This window comes from Diplotaxodon limnothrissa, linkage group LG3 (assembly GCF_057381915.1).
Source record: "Diplotaxodon limnothrissa isolate DT_005_m linkage group LG3, D_limnothrissa_male_GT1.1, whole genome shotgun sequence".
Taxonomy (NCBI): Eukaryota; Metazoa; Chordata; class Actinopteri; order Cichliformes; family Cichlidae; genus Diplotaxodon; species Diplotaxodon limnothrissa.
This window is the reverse complement of record NC_140598.1, coordinates 3,333,993-3,348,549: the sequence shown is the minus strand read 5'-3', so window position 1 is coordinate 3,348,549 and position 14,557 is coordinate 3,333,993. Positions and strand designations below refer to the sequence as shown.

At 42.1% G+C, this 14,557-nt stretch overlaps 2 protein-coding genes across 4 annotated transcripts in view; one reads left to right on the top strand and one right to left on the bottom strand.

Annotated features, from left to right (window-relative positions):
* LOC146634302 (protein NLRC3-like) overlaps positions 1 to 14,557 on the top strand; it is a 263,712-nt gene that overhangs the window by 237,183 nt on the left and 11,972 nt on the right. Inside the window, exons 1-4 of one of the 3 annotated variants that reach the window (XM_085376365.1) lie at positions 10,956 to 11,074; positions 11,330 to 11,431; positions 14,035 to 14,113; positions 14,275 to 14,461. The exons of 1 other annotated variant lie outside the window; for it this stretch is intronic. In XM_085376365.1, the coding sequence (XP_085232491.1) occupies positions 10,956 to 11,074; positions 11,330 to 11,431; positions 14,035 to 14,113; positions 14,275 to 14,461 (487 nt within the window). Of the gene's footprint in view, positions 1 to 10,955; positions 11,075 to 11,329; positions 11,432 to 14,034; positions 14,114 to 14,274; positions 14,462 to 14,557 lie in introns of those variants that run through there. One more of the 3 variants, XM_085376375.1, reaches the window with a different exon arrangement.
* On the bottom strand, positions 424 to 5,384 carry LOC146634303 (uncharacterized). Its single transcript, XM_085378289.1, has 5 exons — positions 5,371 to 5,384; positions 4,707 to 4,833; positions 1,916 to 2,023; positions 1,665 to 1,838; positions 424 to 1,056 (listed from the first exon to the last, which is right to left on the bottom strand). The coding sequence occupies exons 1-5, from the start codon at positions 5,382 to 5,384 to the stop codon at positions 424 to 426; spliced, it is 1,056 nt and encodes a 351-aa protein (XP_085234415.1).

Here is a 14,557-nt window from a genome sequence, read left to right as displayed (position 1 = left end):
AAGCAATATAATCAGCATATAAACATTTAAGATGATAAATTTAAAGCTCAACAGTAACTGCTATAAATATTATAGCTACACATGTAGTGCTTTTGCTTAAGTAAATTATATTTGGGATCATAATAAGAAAACATGTGTTTTTATTTTCTGTGTACCCTGGGTACAGACCAGTATAAATATGGGATTCTTCCCAATAAATGCTGTCTGATAATGCTTCATATTGCATTAAACACTAGATATGTAAGCAAACAAACAAAAACCCATAGAAGCCAGTTTTAATTATTAAATGTGACAATTACATGGAGATGGAAAGTAAACATGCTTATACACGTCTCTGTGATTACAGAAAATCCACACAGATGCTGTCAGAGCAGAGAATCTTTGATTTATCAGAATGATGAATGCAAATGATTTCATGAAATCTCACTCTTGTTCTGGGTTGTAAAATTCACCTGTCCAGTTAAACCGAATCCTTTGCAACACGGTTCTAAGAACCCTACCAACCTCATCCTCAGCTCTCTGCCTGTTATCCTTTTCAGCTGAGTATTCATCCACATGTGTTTCAACTTCTCTCTCATTTTCAAGCAAATTGCTCAGGCTCTCAGCTTCAGCACAGTTACCATATGGCCACTCTCTGAGGTCTTCTGTGTTCAAGCCAAACAAATTCTTACATGATCTGCAAGGCTTCATTCTGGCACCATCACGGAGACAAAAAGCCTCACACCTGATATTTCCAGGTACTTCAATTGTTCCATCAAAGTAATCTTTCTGGACTGTGTTTGGATAATAGGTCATCACCGCACCAGATACATATTTATGCCATTTGCTAAGACAGGAGGCAGCAATCATAATTTTCCCAGCGTTAGGACCTTTGGTGGACATGGAGACTCCGCAGTACCTTTCTGATTTGTTGGTTTGGGATTTTTGAGAAATGCAGATGGTGGACGAGACGAAAGCTGTTTTTTTATTATTCTCTTCTAAGTCCAAGTCTGTGAGGAGATCTTGCAGACTCTGCTTTATTTGCTCTTCATTCTCTGAGTTATTTTGCAGGACGATCTGAAAACAGTTACAGATCTGGTCAAAGTGTTGCACCTGATTATATAGTTGTTTTTCATAGAAAGTTGATCAACATGTTTGTTTCGCTGCTTGACTTATTTAACTATGCAGGACCATTGGATGCTTTTGGTTTAGACATTTTAAGATAGGGGGTGAAACATGTCACAAAAATCTATTTAATTTTAAATCAATAAGCAAAAATCCATCTTTGTTCTCACTAATTTATAATTAAATTTGCTAATTGACCTTTTTTTTTTCTATTTTGCTATGCCGGGCTGTCAAAACACGCTGAATTTAGAGTCTTTGAGCTGACTTAACAGATCCAGCAGCTACACAGTGACAGCATCATATACGCCTTGAAGACTGTAAGTATCTCCAATAATGAGTCTGTAAGACATTATTTAGAACTAACAAATTCTGAAGCAAGTCTCCAGCTCTCCTGCAGTCTCTGTGTTTGGTGGAGAAGTATAGCTAGAAGCATATGTTGAAGTATAAGGTACAGTATGGATTTTCTTTGGATTTCTCAGTAAAAAAGCACTTTGCATTATACTTTCCTAAAAACTGGAAGTTTGTCAGATTGACTGAAAATGTGAGAAGAGTTATCTTACCATGTCGAGCACACAGGAGAAGGGACTTCGCCTGGGAAGCTGAGTCGAATACAACTTTAAAGGCCTGGGATATCTTCTCATTAAAGAACCCAAAACAAAAGGATTAGGGAAGATTTCTTCTGGAGAAAAGGGGATGTTGTTGATTTTGCCCAGAAACAACATGCTGTGAAGGATCTGTTGAGTGAAAACATATTTGCTTATTGTTAGTAGTGATAAACAGGACTGTCTTAAAAGTGTCAAAGGTAACACACCTCATCCACCAAGTGTTGACTTCCCGGAGTCATGTAAGAGCCCCGAACCATCCTCTTGGTAATCTTGTAGGCATTAGTTTTGAACCTCCTTTGAGAAATTGTTGTCTTCTAAAATGATAATGATCGAGCAGTTAGGGATTTAAAGACACAGGAGATCTGATAACTTTGGCTACAGCAGAGTCTGCAGACATACCTATTTTGCTCTTGGTCGGCCTATTTTAAACATGAGAGAAAACATAGTTAGTGAAATGTTGATAACATACAATGACTATCATTGGTGGCTGAAAAGATGCCAGGTAACAAGTGAAAAGCTGCTACTTACCATCGCCACAGTCTAAGAATGAAACAGGAAACACTGAGCGAGTTGCCTCCATCTTAAAGCTGTTGATCATGTGATTTAAAGGAAAGCCACACCCAGCTCTTTCCTGGAATTTTACTCGACTGTAGAAAACTGCTCCATTTGCCCCGCCCACCCATGATCTTTAATATCTGCCAAAAACAACCTTTTGGTTGTCAGTAACCAGCCGATCGTTTTCGCGATTAAAAAATGACTTTGTGCGGCGGCGTTCCCACCGCGAGCAGAACTCCGGCTCAAAAACCGCTGTTTTTGAACACTTTTATTTACTTAAGCACTTTAATGAGCTTACTTTGAAACAAAGTGCGATTGAATGATTATTGTTATGTGTTGCCTTGAATTCGGCTATGCTGTCTGTTAGACAGCTGTTTTTCTTTATTGTTGTTTTTGTATTGTTTGTAGCGAACGCTACTGGAATGTATAGATTAAGCTACGTAGCCAAGATAATTAATAATTTAACTGTTGTACATTGGTTGATGATGATTTGCATTGTTACATAGGCTTGCAGAAAAATATATTTGTTTACCGGTAAACTGAATCGAACTTGATGTGCTAATGGACGTTTTTCTGACCTACAGGTCAGGTTTTGTTCCCTCCCTTTGAATTGATCTTCTTCATATTGAAGTGGCGAGCCGGTAGGACCATTCTTTGTTTCCCCTCTTTCCCCCACTTAGCCGTCTTTGGATTACGGACATATTTCCCCATTTGTATGAAGCTGGACTCTAAGGAGGAATACCTTAAAAGTGAACTTTAAAAAGAAGAGGACCAAAAAGGACTTTTGCACAGAAAGATCACAGCATTGATTTATTATTTAATTGTGGGCATTTATGTTGTGTGTTGTGTTAATTATTTTGTTCCATTTCCCCTTTCCTCCATTTATTCAATATATTTTTGGTACAAGATATTGCAGTCTTTGGTCTCATCATTCACACCATCTCGGCTCCATAAAGAACTATTTCTTCTGCGCATCAGTCAGTAAACTCATCCATTGAAATAAACTAGTCCTTAAATAACTTTGAGTTACACAGTGGCAAATGTAATAGAGAAAGACACAGGGCCACCTGAAATCTGTCGTCCTATCTGATTCAAAACCAACATGTAGGAGAATCTGGAATCTTTGATTTTGAGTTAAAAATAAAATATGGGTAAAATGCAGAAATGTTTTTACTAACATGTACTAACAGAGACTTGGAGGAGAGAGACCTAATGTTTAATAATCCACATTTCACTGTTTTACTCTTTGGTTCAGATGTGGATACTGTATTGTTCTTTCTTTGTGATTGTTTATGTTTAAGTTGTTTGTTGCTGGTTTTTAGTTTGTTTTTTGTCTGTTTGGGAGCTGACACAGTCTCTATGGAGATGGGTTTTTGGGGGGTAGCAGGAGGAGAGAAGCTGCAGAGAGGCGTGTAAGACTGCAACTCTGCTTCCTGGTCCCAACTCTGGATAGTCATATTTTGGGGGGTTTAATAAACTACTACTGCATGATGTAAAGCTGAAGTATGACACAGCTTTATGAACCTCCTGTTATCCTGGTAGACGAGTACAGCAATAAATCTTTTACTTGAACATCTTCTGGCTCCAATAAGCTTTGAAATGTGACCATGAAGTTAGAGACACACTGACTGAAACCCACAGCTGTGACTGTGGATCACATCCACACACAGTGTAGCTGCTGTCTCTGTGTGAGGTCTGTGTATATATGTATATATTTATGCTTATATTCATGTTCTCTTATTCCCCTTTATTTGATATCCTAATTCTGTGCTGTGTAAAAGTTTGTCGGTGTTCTGCTGCTACAAACTGGATTTCCTGGAGGATAAACATGAGGGATTCATAAAGTTCTATCTCTCTGTTAAAATCCCCCAAAATAAATGAAATGTGAATTTCAGGCAGACGTGTTTTTAAAAGAGTCTCTTTAATGGAAAAATGTGTTTTTAAAACCAGCCAATAGGAGCGTCTGTGGATATCAGCTGAGGCTGAACTCAGGAACACCATCACATATAAATACACAGAATTAAATCACTAGATAAAAGACGTCATTAAATAAGGATCAAATCAACATGTCAGAGGTCAAAGGTCAGTCAGAAGAGGTGTGGTTAAACACTGGCAGTGCAGCGACCTAATGCAGTTTGGTTACCGCCACGGGAAAAGCCCCGCCCCCTCTGAGCCTCCGCTGTGTCCTCAGCACATCCAGGAGCAGCAGGTCAGAGGGGGCGGGGCCATGTCAGGACTTATTTTAAGTAAAATTTAAAGTGGAGCGACGGCAGGAGTCACACAGCAGTAACCAGCTCTGTCTGCCAGGGTCAAAGGTCAAACAAGTCCTGCAGCTGACCCACACACAGACTTACACTGATCCACAGAGAGTGATGAATCCACACATCACTCGGCTGGAGGAAGCTGGGTTTCCACACCGTCCAATCAGAAACCAGTGTTGACGCTGAGACCCGTCTCTGTAACAGGAAGTCCATGAACAGGCAGACCCTCTGCAGCAGGCTGACCTGTGACCTCTGAGACAGAGGGAGGAGTTTGTGTCAGCAGGGGGCGCTGCAGCATCGCCTGAGAGCTTTAAGAACAACAGCAATAAACAGGAAGTGAAAGTCACACTTCTGTTGGTGTGCGTTATCAGCAGACCCCACCCTCTGCAGGAAGCTGAGATAAGAAGCAGCCAATCACAGAGCAGAGAGCATGTGACTTCCTGTTCCTGCTGTTACTGTGACAACAGCTCCTGGGACAGAGAGCAGCTTTCTAAAGAGGAAAGATGTTGCTGTCACCCCCGGGTGTCATGTGACCCGCCTGATGTACCGATTTAAGACTGTAAGAACAATAATAACAACATGTTTTAGTCAGGTGATCCATGCAGAGCAGATCCATGTGACCAAACACAGCTGGATCACATGTTTCCTCTCCTGGAAACAGAAAGCCTTCATGTATAAAGGCTCATGTACCCACTGAGCCCTGCTCTCAGATCTGTGAGGCTTTAACAAACAACAGTTTAAAGTCATGTTTAGCATCTTCTGTCAGTGTGGAAGGTCACACACTTTCCTGAGTGTTGAACCCTGAACTACTAGCTGTTCATGTCAGCCTGGACATAAATACAGACCTGCCTGCTGTCATAGACCCCAGCACTCACATGTTACTTATAAGTGACTCATATGTATGCATGTATATATTGTGTATATTGTGCTATTTCTTACTTAGTGTGTTGTGTCTTTGTTCCTGTTTGTGCTGCAGCACTGTAACCTAAATAATTTCCCCTGGGGATCAAAAAAGTATTCTGATTGTGATTAAATGAAAGCAGTCAGAGCAGAGGACGGTGATGTAAGGAATGGGATTTTAATCAGCCAGTCTCCTTTAACTCTCAGCATCACAAAGTAATGTGGTAACATCTGGACTGATGTGTTTACTGTCAGCTAGTTTAAATGCTGTAGGCTGCAGCCGCTGCTCTAACACTATAACTGTAACAGGGCTCAGTGCTGCTTCTAACAGTCTGAGCTGCTTCAGGCTTTATTTGTGAGGAGCACAGCAGCTTACAAACACGTGGCTGGGCCTGGACCCAAAGGAGTGTTTGTTAAAGCCTGCAGTGAATCCAGCAGCAGAATGATGGAAATGCAACACAGCAATGATGAAGAGGAGCAGCATTACAGCCAAAGTCCAGTTCATACAGTTAGGTCCATAAATCAAATAAGGGAAAATAAAATGTTGTTGGATGCACCTGTCTGCACCCTTAATGCTCTCTGGTCGCTATGGTAACGCGTAAACATTTCTTTCAAAATAAGACACACGACTACAACACGGGAAAAGACCCAGGGAAACGAAGTTAACGATAAAAACCCTGAAAACCATTGTTGGATTTATATTTTATCATTGTCATTGTTATTGGGGAATATCTAACCATATATGCTCAGAGGTGTAGAACCAATTGTGTAATGATAGTAGTCTTTAAAGACTTTGTGTGACTCCAGAGTGTTCTGGCATTCACACCCACGTCCTGGGATCATGGGAGAGGTGCTACCTTCTTATTGTTTTGTGGTAGGATGTCTGTTTTAGTCTAAGTGCCTTTTGTTTAGATGAACTGCTGGACTTCCAGACCAGCAGGTTTAGGGAAGTCGTTTATGGGGTCACACACACACACACACACACACACACACACACACACACACACACACACACACACACACACACACACACACACCTACATAACATACAGACTGGTACCTTTGTTCACGTGTATGTTAATGAACCTATGTATATTCATGTAACCTCAATAAAAGAGCAGTGTTACGAGGGAACGGACGAGAGCAACTGTGGTCAAGCGAAGGAACGGCATTGGTCCAGGTCTCTCCCGTGCACGAGAAACATAAAGAACTACTCGTGTCTTGGGTGAACCCATTGTGAGATCTAGCCCCACGCTATCATGTGATTTCCTGTGATCAAATGTCCCAGGATGTGAGTGGGCATTAAGACGTCCATGTCCCTCTTCAAGCAACTTAAAGAAGTCCAGACGCTTTTCTTTCCAAGCTCCTTCGACAACATCATTCATAGAACAGCTTCCAGCTTCTTTTGCTCGGCTACAGTTTGGATGGATTTGCATTTAAAGATGCAACAAGACTAAAATGGTTAGGGTCAGGAGGTCAAAGGTCAGAGCTCCTGTGGGTCTGAGGGCGGCCTCACGCTGGAGAAGGATGAAGGAGTCTGACCTGAGCCAGTGTTTGACATGAACACATCAGCACTGCTGTCAGTGAGCCTAACGACAGCCGTTAGCATCATTTCAGTGTTTCAGTCATAAAAACACTTCCTGTCTCTGTGGTGGTTACAGTGACATCATGCAGTTTGTGCTTTGACCTCCAGAGGGCGACAAATCAGCACAGACAGAGAGCTCCATTCAAACTTTGCTGCCATCAGGAATAATGCTTCAAATATAATCATCAGTGTTTGAGCAGTTATGATATCAGGGACAATCTAGACATGTGTGACAATACTGAACATGTCACATGACACACCTCAAACATCATGTGATCCACTCTCAGTCTGCACTTTCATTCATGACTTCAACAGGTTGAAACGAGCTTTGAAGAAACATTCAGTGAAATAAATCTTTCATGGATTCATGTGAGCAGCAGATGAACTTTGTACCAACAACATCTTCAATAACAGAGTCTGAATGAAGCTCAGGTGTTGATGCTGCTCACTGATTGGACGCTTGCTTTCAGCTCTGCTCTCAGTCTTTACTGCACAGGTGAAGGTAGAAAGTGTGACTGGATCTATAGACTGGAAACAGAGAAACATGCTGAACATTTGAAGCTTTGCAGCAGAAATGTTCATGTTACAAATACAGCAGAGCTGATCTGGGATCAGTGTGTTCACACCTGCAGCTACAACAAGGTTTCATGTCTCCACACGTCAGCATGTGAACTTTACTCTGACTCAGTCTGAGCAGTCAGACGGCATATTTTTAAAGTTAACACATCAGCACACACAGAGCTGAGCCCCTCCCACCTGTGCTGAGTTTCAGGTGGAGCCCCGCCTCCTTCCAGGAAGCAGCTCACCTGTGTGTCCGTGTTTAGTGTCCAGGTGTGGAGTGGAGCTTGTTGTTGGTGTGAAGAAACTGTAAGTTTGCTTTGTTTCCTCCTTTAACAGTTTGTCTTTAGGAACTTTACTGTTTGTTCAGCTCGTGTTTGATTTCTTCACACAACAAACTGTGTGTGTTTGTATTTCCGGTCTCTCCATTAAAGTCAGTGTGTAATGTTTCCTGGCTAACATCAGCTGTGTGCAGCTTAGTTCAGCACAAATCTGCCGCTCCATAGTTCACGGTAACGGACTCACAGCTGGACCAACGAGGCCGAGTGTGTCCGCCACTCTGAGCTACGTTCGTGTTTGTGTACTTGTAGTTTGTACTTTGAGTTCACTCAGAGCCCACAGAGGACGCAGCGTACGTGATGACGTCACAGCCCTTTACCTCCTTTACTGTCACTGTGATTAATATTTACACACGAGACACCTGCAGAGCTCTGACGCTAAGCTAGCACACAGCATGCTAACGCTAAGCTAACGCTAAGCTAACGCTAAGCTAGCCAAGAACCCAGAGTGAGTTAAAGCTGAGTAAACACTGACCCCAGACCAGCACCGTGATAAAGTGAGCTGCTGCTGCTGAACTTGAACAGGTAACAAAGTGATGAGCAGTCAGGCTGCAGGTTTCTACCTGTTCATGTTTCTACAGTAGAATCACTTTGAAGTGTCTTTGTGCTGTTTCATCTTTGATTTGTGTTCATAAACTAGAGCTGGGCGATAGAACGATAACGATATGTATCGCGATATAACTTTTACTCGATAGAGAAATTAAGCTATCGCGATAGACCTCGCCGCTCTTGTCCTCAAAAAAAAAAAAAAAAAAAAAAAGGTCAGCCAATCCAAATTAAGTAGCGCAGAGCCGAACCAATCACAGCCGCAGCGTCACGTCGCGTGACTTGTTACCGTATAGCACAAGTGCCAAGCCACACGTGTGTTTGTTTGGGAAGCAGCCAGCGGGTAATGGAGGAAATGAGTGTGCCGACTAGAAAAATCAACCGAGCGTGACCGAAGAGAAAACAGATGATGGTTCCAATGCCGGAGAGATTGTCGAACAGAAGAGCCATAGAAGCTCCGTAGTGTGAAGGTATTTCGGCTATAAGTCTGACAAAAAACAGTAGCGTGCACTGTAAATTGTGCCGAAAGCAAGTCTGGAAATACAATAAACTGGTGCATGCGTCACACTGTGCGCCACGTTATTGTTTCGGTGCAATGAATTTCTACAATACTGTTAATTCTACTCTCTGCAGTGTTTAAATGCTTACATATACACACAGTTACTGTCCGTCCACACATACGACTCGGTTCTGCTTCTATGCCCCAGCTTTGTTTACTTTTTCCCACCGAGGCTTCTAGACTTCTGATTGGCCAACATTTCTGCACGGTTAGGAATCTAGCTCCACCTGCTGCTTTGGCATGTTCATAGCAGCGTTTTCCTTCATTTCTGCCTTTATGTGTGGACGGGATTATTTTTTAAAACGAAAACGGAAAATCTCCGTTTTCAAAAACACCCGTGTACGTGTGGACGTAGCCTCAGTCTCTGACTGGAAGCGCTAATTCGTCATTCGGCTTTTGTCAGACTAAAGTAACTGTTAAAACTGTTTGAAAAGCTCAGCTATACAACAAGGAGAGATTGAGAATTTCCTTTTAGTTCTCAGTTTATTTGATACTGACAAAAGTTAGTCAGTTTTGTCTGTTCTTCTGTAAAACAAACTAAGATTTATTTTTAGAATTAATATTTTGTTTCTAAGTGGAATCGACAATTTAGTCTGTTTCGTTTGTTCTATTTTGAAACTTAAACGCTTTAGCGGCTGCCTTTTGTGTAGTTTGCAATATTTGCCTTTATTTATCTGAAAAAGTCTCATGTTCCTTAAGTACATCTACCCTGTTGAACTTATTATGGGAAATAAATATTTAAATAAAAACAAGCTGCTGATTATTTCACATTTTACTTGTGAGCAACGGCACATTTAAATCTTACAAATATAGTTATTTGGCTGATATCGTGATAGATATCGTTATCGCCTGAAATGAAAAAAACATATCGTGATATGAAAAAATCTCATATCGCCCAGCTCTATCATAAACACTCAGAGAAACATCACGTGACCTCATCAGGATCTGTGTTGGTGTGTGGGGCTGTACCTCAGCTTTATGTTGTTACATGCTCATTTGTTCATTTTACACAGTAACATCAAAGTAATGTTATGAGGAGTAATGAAGTAACGTACTCCATTACTTTTAATCAAAGTGTTCTGTGTAATATGTGTAATAATGACTGTTTTGAGTAATGACCAACACTGATCACAACAAAGAGGAAATGCCTCCAACATGCACAAACATTTGAGCCACAACATGCAGTTAATGTGCACAAATGTCTTTGATATGCTGCTCAGTGATGGTGGTGACTGTCAGAGCAGAGCTACTGAGAATCAATAAGTAATATCAATGATGGGATCAGAATCACTAAATTCTTCTCATCCCTGTCAGTATCATACATGTGCTGTATAATGTGATAAATGTAGAGGTGCTGGCTGTTCTCTCACTCTGCTGTTTAGCTGTAAAGGACGCCTCCCTGCCTTTGTCTCATTCATGACCTTTAATAGTCTCTTCTAACATGCAGAGATCTGTATGATCTGTTTCATAGAGTCTAACCAGCCTGTACAGGTAACAACAACAGTCACTGCATCACTGACACACAAACGTCATCTCTGTCAATAACAACATTCATACATGGAATAAAAACACATCAGTGGATCATTGCTGGAGCTGATGTTTGTGCTCCTGGTGCAAAGGCTCTCAGTTTCCTCCTTGAAATAACATCAGTGGTGGGTCAGCGACATGCTTTCTTTCCCTCTCAGGTTTAAATATCTGGGACTCTCCACCGTTTGGTTTTAGAGCTGAAGAAGCTTCTCAGATGAAACGTCTTCCAGAAACTTAAAGACGTCTCTTTTCTCTCCAAGCTCCTTAGATCACATGACCTGGATGACTGAACCTACAGACATATTGACCTGGTTTCATGGTCACATGACAGGTCAGAGGTCAGCGACTGTAACTCAGTTCCTCCTGTTAATGTGAACTCACTGAGTGTTTGTGGTTTACCTCTCAGACTGACTGAAGATGATGATGGAGGAAGAGGAGGACAGAGCAGAGTCTGCAGGGTCCAGCTGTCCGTCTGTGAGGAGTGACCGGTCCAAAGGTCATAATCCAAACTTCAGTGGTGAACCTGGAGCAACGAGGTCAGAGAGCTGAACTCACTGAGTAACAGAAATAATTCTGCACTGACATTATAATCAGTGTTGACTCTGGTTGATTGTCTGACTGTGTTTGTGAGCTGAGAGGAAATGAAAATGAGATTGTAACAAAAATCAGTTTTGTCCAGTTTTCCTGTAAAAAGCTGAACTCTAATCTAAGAGGATGTTACTGACAGGAAACAGCTGCATTATCTGCAGTCTGTGTGATCACAGCTGCTTCAATCATGTTTGTGTCTGCAGAGGTCAGAGGTCACAGTCTGCAGGGTCCAGCTGTCCGTCTGTGAGGAGTGACCGGTCCAAAGGTGACGTTCCAGCCTTCAGTGGTGAACCTGGAGCAACGAGGTCAGAGAGCTGTGATGACTCCTTTACATGTTTGTGTTTCCTGGATAAATATGACCTGAAACATCCTCAGATTGTTACAAAGATTCATTAAAAAGAAAACAATGAAAGAGAAAAGATCCAAATGTTCGACTTGGTCATTTGCTGTTTGAGGACAGTGATGCTCATACAGTGGGGCAAAAAAGTATTTAGTCAGCCACCGATTGTGCAAGTTCCCCCACCTAAAATGATGACAGAGGTCAGTAATTTGCACCAGAGGTACACGTCAACTGTGAGAGACAGAATGTGAAAAAAAAAAAAAATCCATGAATCCACATGGTAGGATTTGTAAAGAATTTATTCGTAAATCAGGGTGGAAAATAAGTATTTGGTCAATAACAAAAATACAACTCAATACTTTGTAACATAACCTTTGTTGGCAATAACAGAGGTCAAACGTTTACTATAGGTCTTTACCAGGTTTGCACACACAGTAGCTGGTATTTTGGCCCATTCCTCCATGCAGATCTTCTCGAGAGCAGTGATGTTTTGGGGCTGTCGCCGAGCAACACGGACTTTCAACTCCCGCCACAGATTTTCTATGGGGTTGAGGTCTGGAGACTGGCTAGGCCACTCCAGGACTTTCAAATGCTTCTTACGGAGCCACTCCTTTGTTGCCCGGGCGGTGTGTTTTGGATCATCATCATGTTGGAAGACCCAGCCTCGTTTCATCTTCAAAGTTCTCACTGATGGAAGGAGGTTTTGGCTCAAAATCTCACGATACATGGCCCCATTCATTCTGTCCTTAACACGGATCAGTCGTCCTGTCCCCTTGGCAGAAAAACAGCCCCATAGCATGATGTTTCCACCCCCATGCTTCACAGTAGGTATGGTGTTCTTGGGATGCAACTCAGTATTCTTCTTCCTCCAAACACGACGAGTTGAGTTTATACCAAAAAGTTCTACTTTGGTTTCATCTGACCACATGACATTCTCCCAATCCTCTGCTGTATCATCCATGTGCTCTCTGGCAAACTTCAGACGGGCCTGGACATGCACTGGCTTCAGCAGCGGAACACGTCTGGCACTGCGGGATTTGATTCCCTGCCGTTGTAGTGTGTTACTGATGGTGACCTTTGTTACTTTGGTCCCAGCTCTCTGCAGGTCATTCACCAGGTCCCCCCGTGTGGTTCTGGGATCTTTGCTCACCGTTCTCATGATCATTTTGACCCCACGGGATGAGATCTTGCGTGGAGCCCCAGATCGAGGGAGATTATCAGTGGTCTTGTATGTCTTCCATTTTCTGATGATTGCTCCCACAGTTGATTTTTCCACACCAAGCTGCTTGCCTATTGTAGATTCACTCTTCCCAGTCTGGTGCAGGTCTACAATACTTTTCCTGGTGACCTTCGAAAGCTCGTTGGTCTTGGCCATGGCGGAGTTTGGAGTCTGACTGTTTGAGGCTGTGGACAGGTGTCTTTTATACAGATGATGAGTTCAAACAGGTGCCATTCATACAGGTAACGAGTGGGGGACAGAAAAGCTTCTTACAGAAGTCGTTACAGGTCTGTGAGAGCCAGAGATTTTCCTTGTTTGAGGTGACCAAATACTTATTTTCCACCCTGATTTACGAATAAATTCTTTACAAATCCTACCATGTGGATTCATGGATTTTTTTTCCACATTCTGTCTCTCACAGTTGAAGTGTACCTCTGGTGCAAATTACTGACCTCTGTCATCATTTTAAGTGGGGGAACTTGCACAATCGGTGGCTGACTAAATACTTTTTTGCCCCACTGTATCTGTGGGGAAAGTGTGACCTGAGTGGGTTCATGTTTGTCTTTAAAGAACAGAGCTGCTCTGATTCTCTTTGTGTCTGATCTGTTAAACAGTCTGAGAGGTCACACAGAGACCCAGCAGCTAAAGCCTGGATCATACTGGCTGCTGTTACTCCATCAGGACAACACTGAACCACAGTGGTGTGGATGTAGTGGATAAATCCCACCATACTGATGCTCAGAGTTAACCACAGGGAACAAAACCAGATGTTACCTTCAGATTGTGACCTTTGGAGTGGACGATGCAGATTTCAATAGAGAATAAATGTTGTTGTTTTTCAGCTGTGAAGAAAGAATCTAATTTTCTGAACTTAAGAATTTATGATGCTGGAAACAACATGGAGACTATAACACAACATTTCCACTGTGTTCATAGAATGAATGTAAAACTGTCAGACATTCATTAAATATGCAAAATGTCTACAGAAGCATCAGAGGGTCAGACGTGAAGCACTCAGTGATTTTGATCAAATGACTCATCAGTTATTGATCTGTACTACACTGATCTACCACGTTAGTAAAGCTGGTGTTCTGGTGGTGGAGGGAGACTCGGATCATGTTCTGGTTTTGGAGCAGTGATCTGCTGATGGTTCAGTTTGATGAGCTTCTTCAAAATCATCCCTGACATCACCACTGAAAGGACGTCCATGAAAACAGACTGAAAATTACTGATATGTTCACAATCTGAGAGTTTAAAACTTGACAGACTTGATTCAGATGAAGTTATTTGAGCAGAAACTCCTGGATCTTTATCCTGTGTTGATCTAATCCTTCATGGTTCCTCCACAGAGTGGACCAGCAGAGCTCAGAGGTTCCCAGTGGTCAGTCTGCCCAGCAGCATCAAACACAGCTGGACTCCATATTTATGGTCTGTACATGTACAACAACTACTGTTACATCTGTTCTGTTCACAGTCATCTCCATGCTGCTCTTTGTAGACCAGTGGATCGTCAGTGTGTCCAACATGGATCTGATGTTTGGCTCCATGATTTCACTCTGATTGGCTCATTCATAAATATTCTGTTCCAGCTGCTGGAGGACAACATCATCACTTTTGTGAAGAACGAGCTGAAGAAGATCCAGAAGGTTCTGAGTCCAGATTACCCAGAATGCTTAGAGAGTCAGAGGAGCAGCAGCAGAGAGGTGTTTGTGAAGATCACAGTGGACTTCCTGAGGAGAATGAAGCAGGAGGAGCTGGCTGACCGTCTGCAGAGACGTAAGAGGATTTATCTAAAGATTTAAGCTGCTGGATAAATGAACATTTTCCAGAGATGGAAGATGGAGCAACATGTTTTAAAGATTAGTTCTTTTT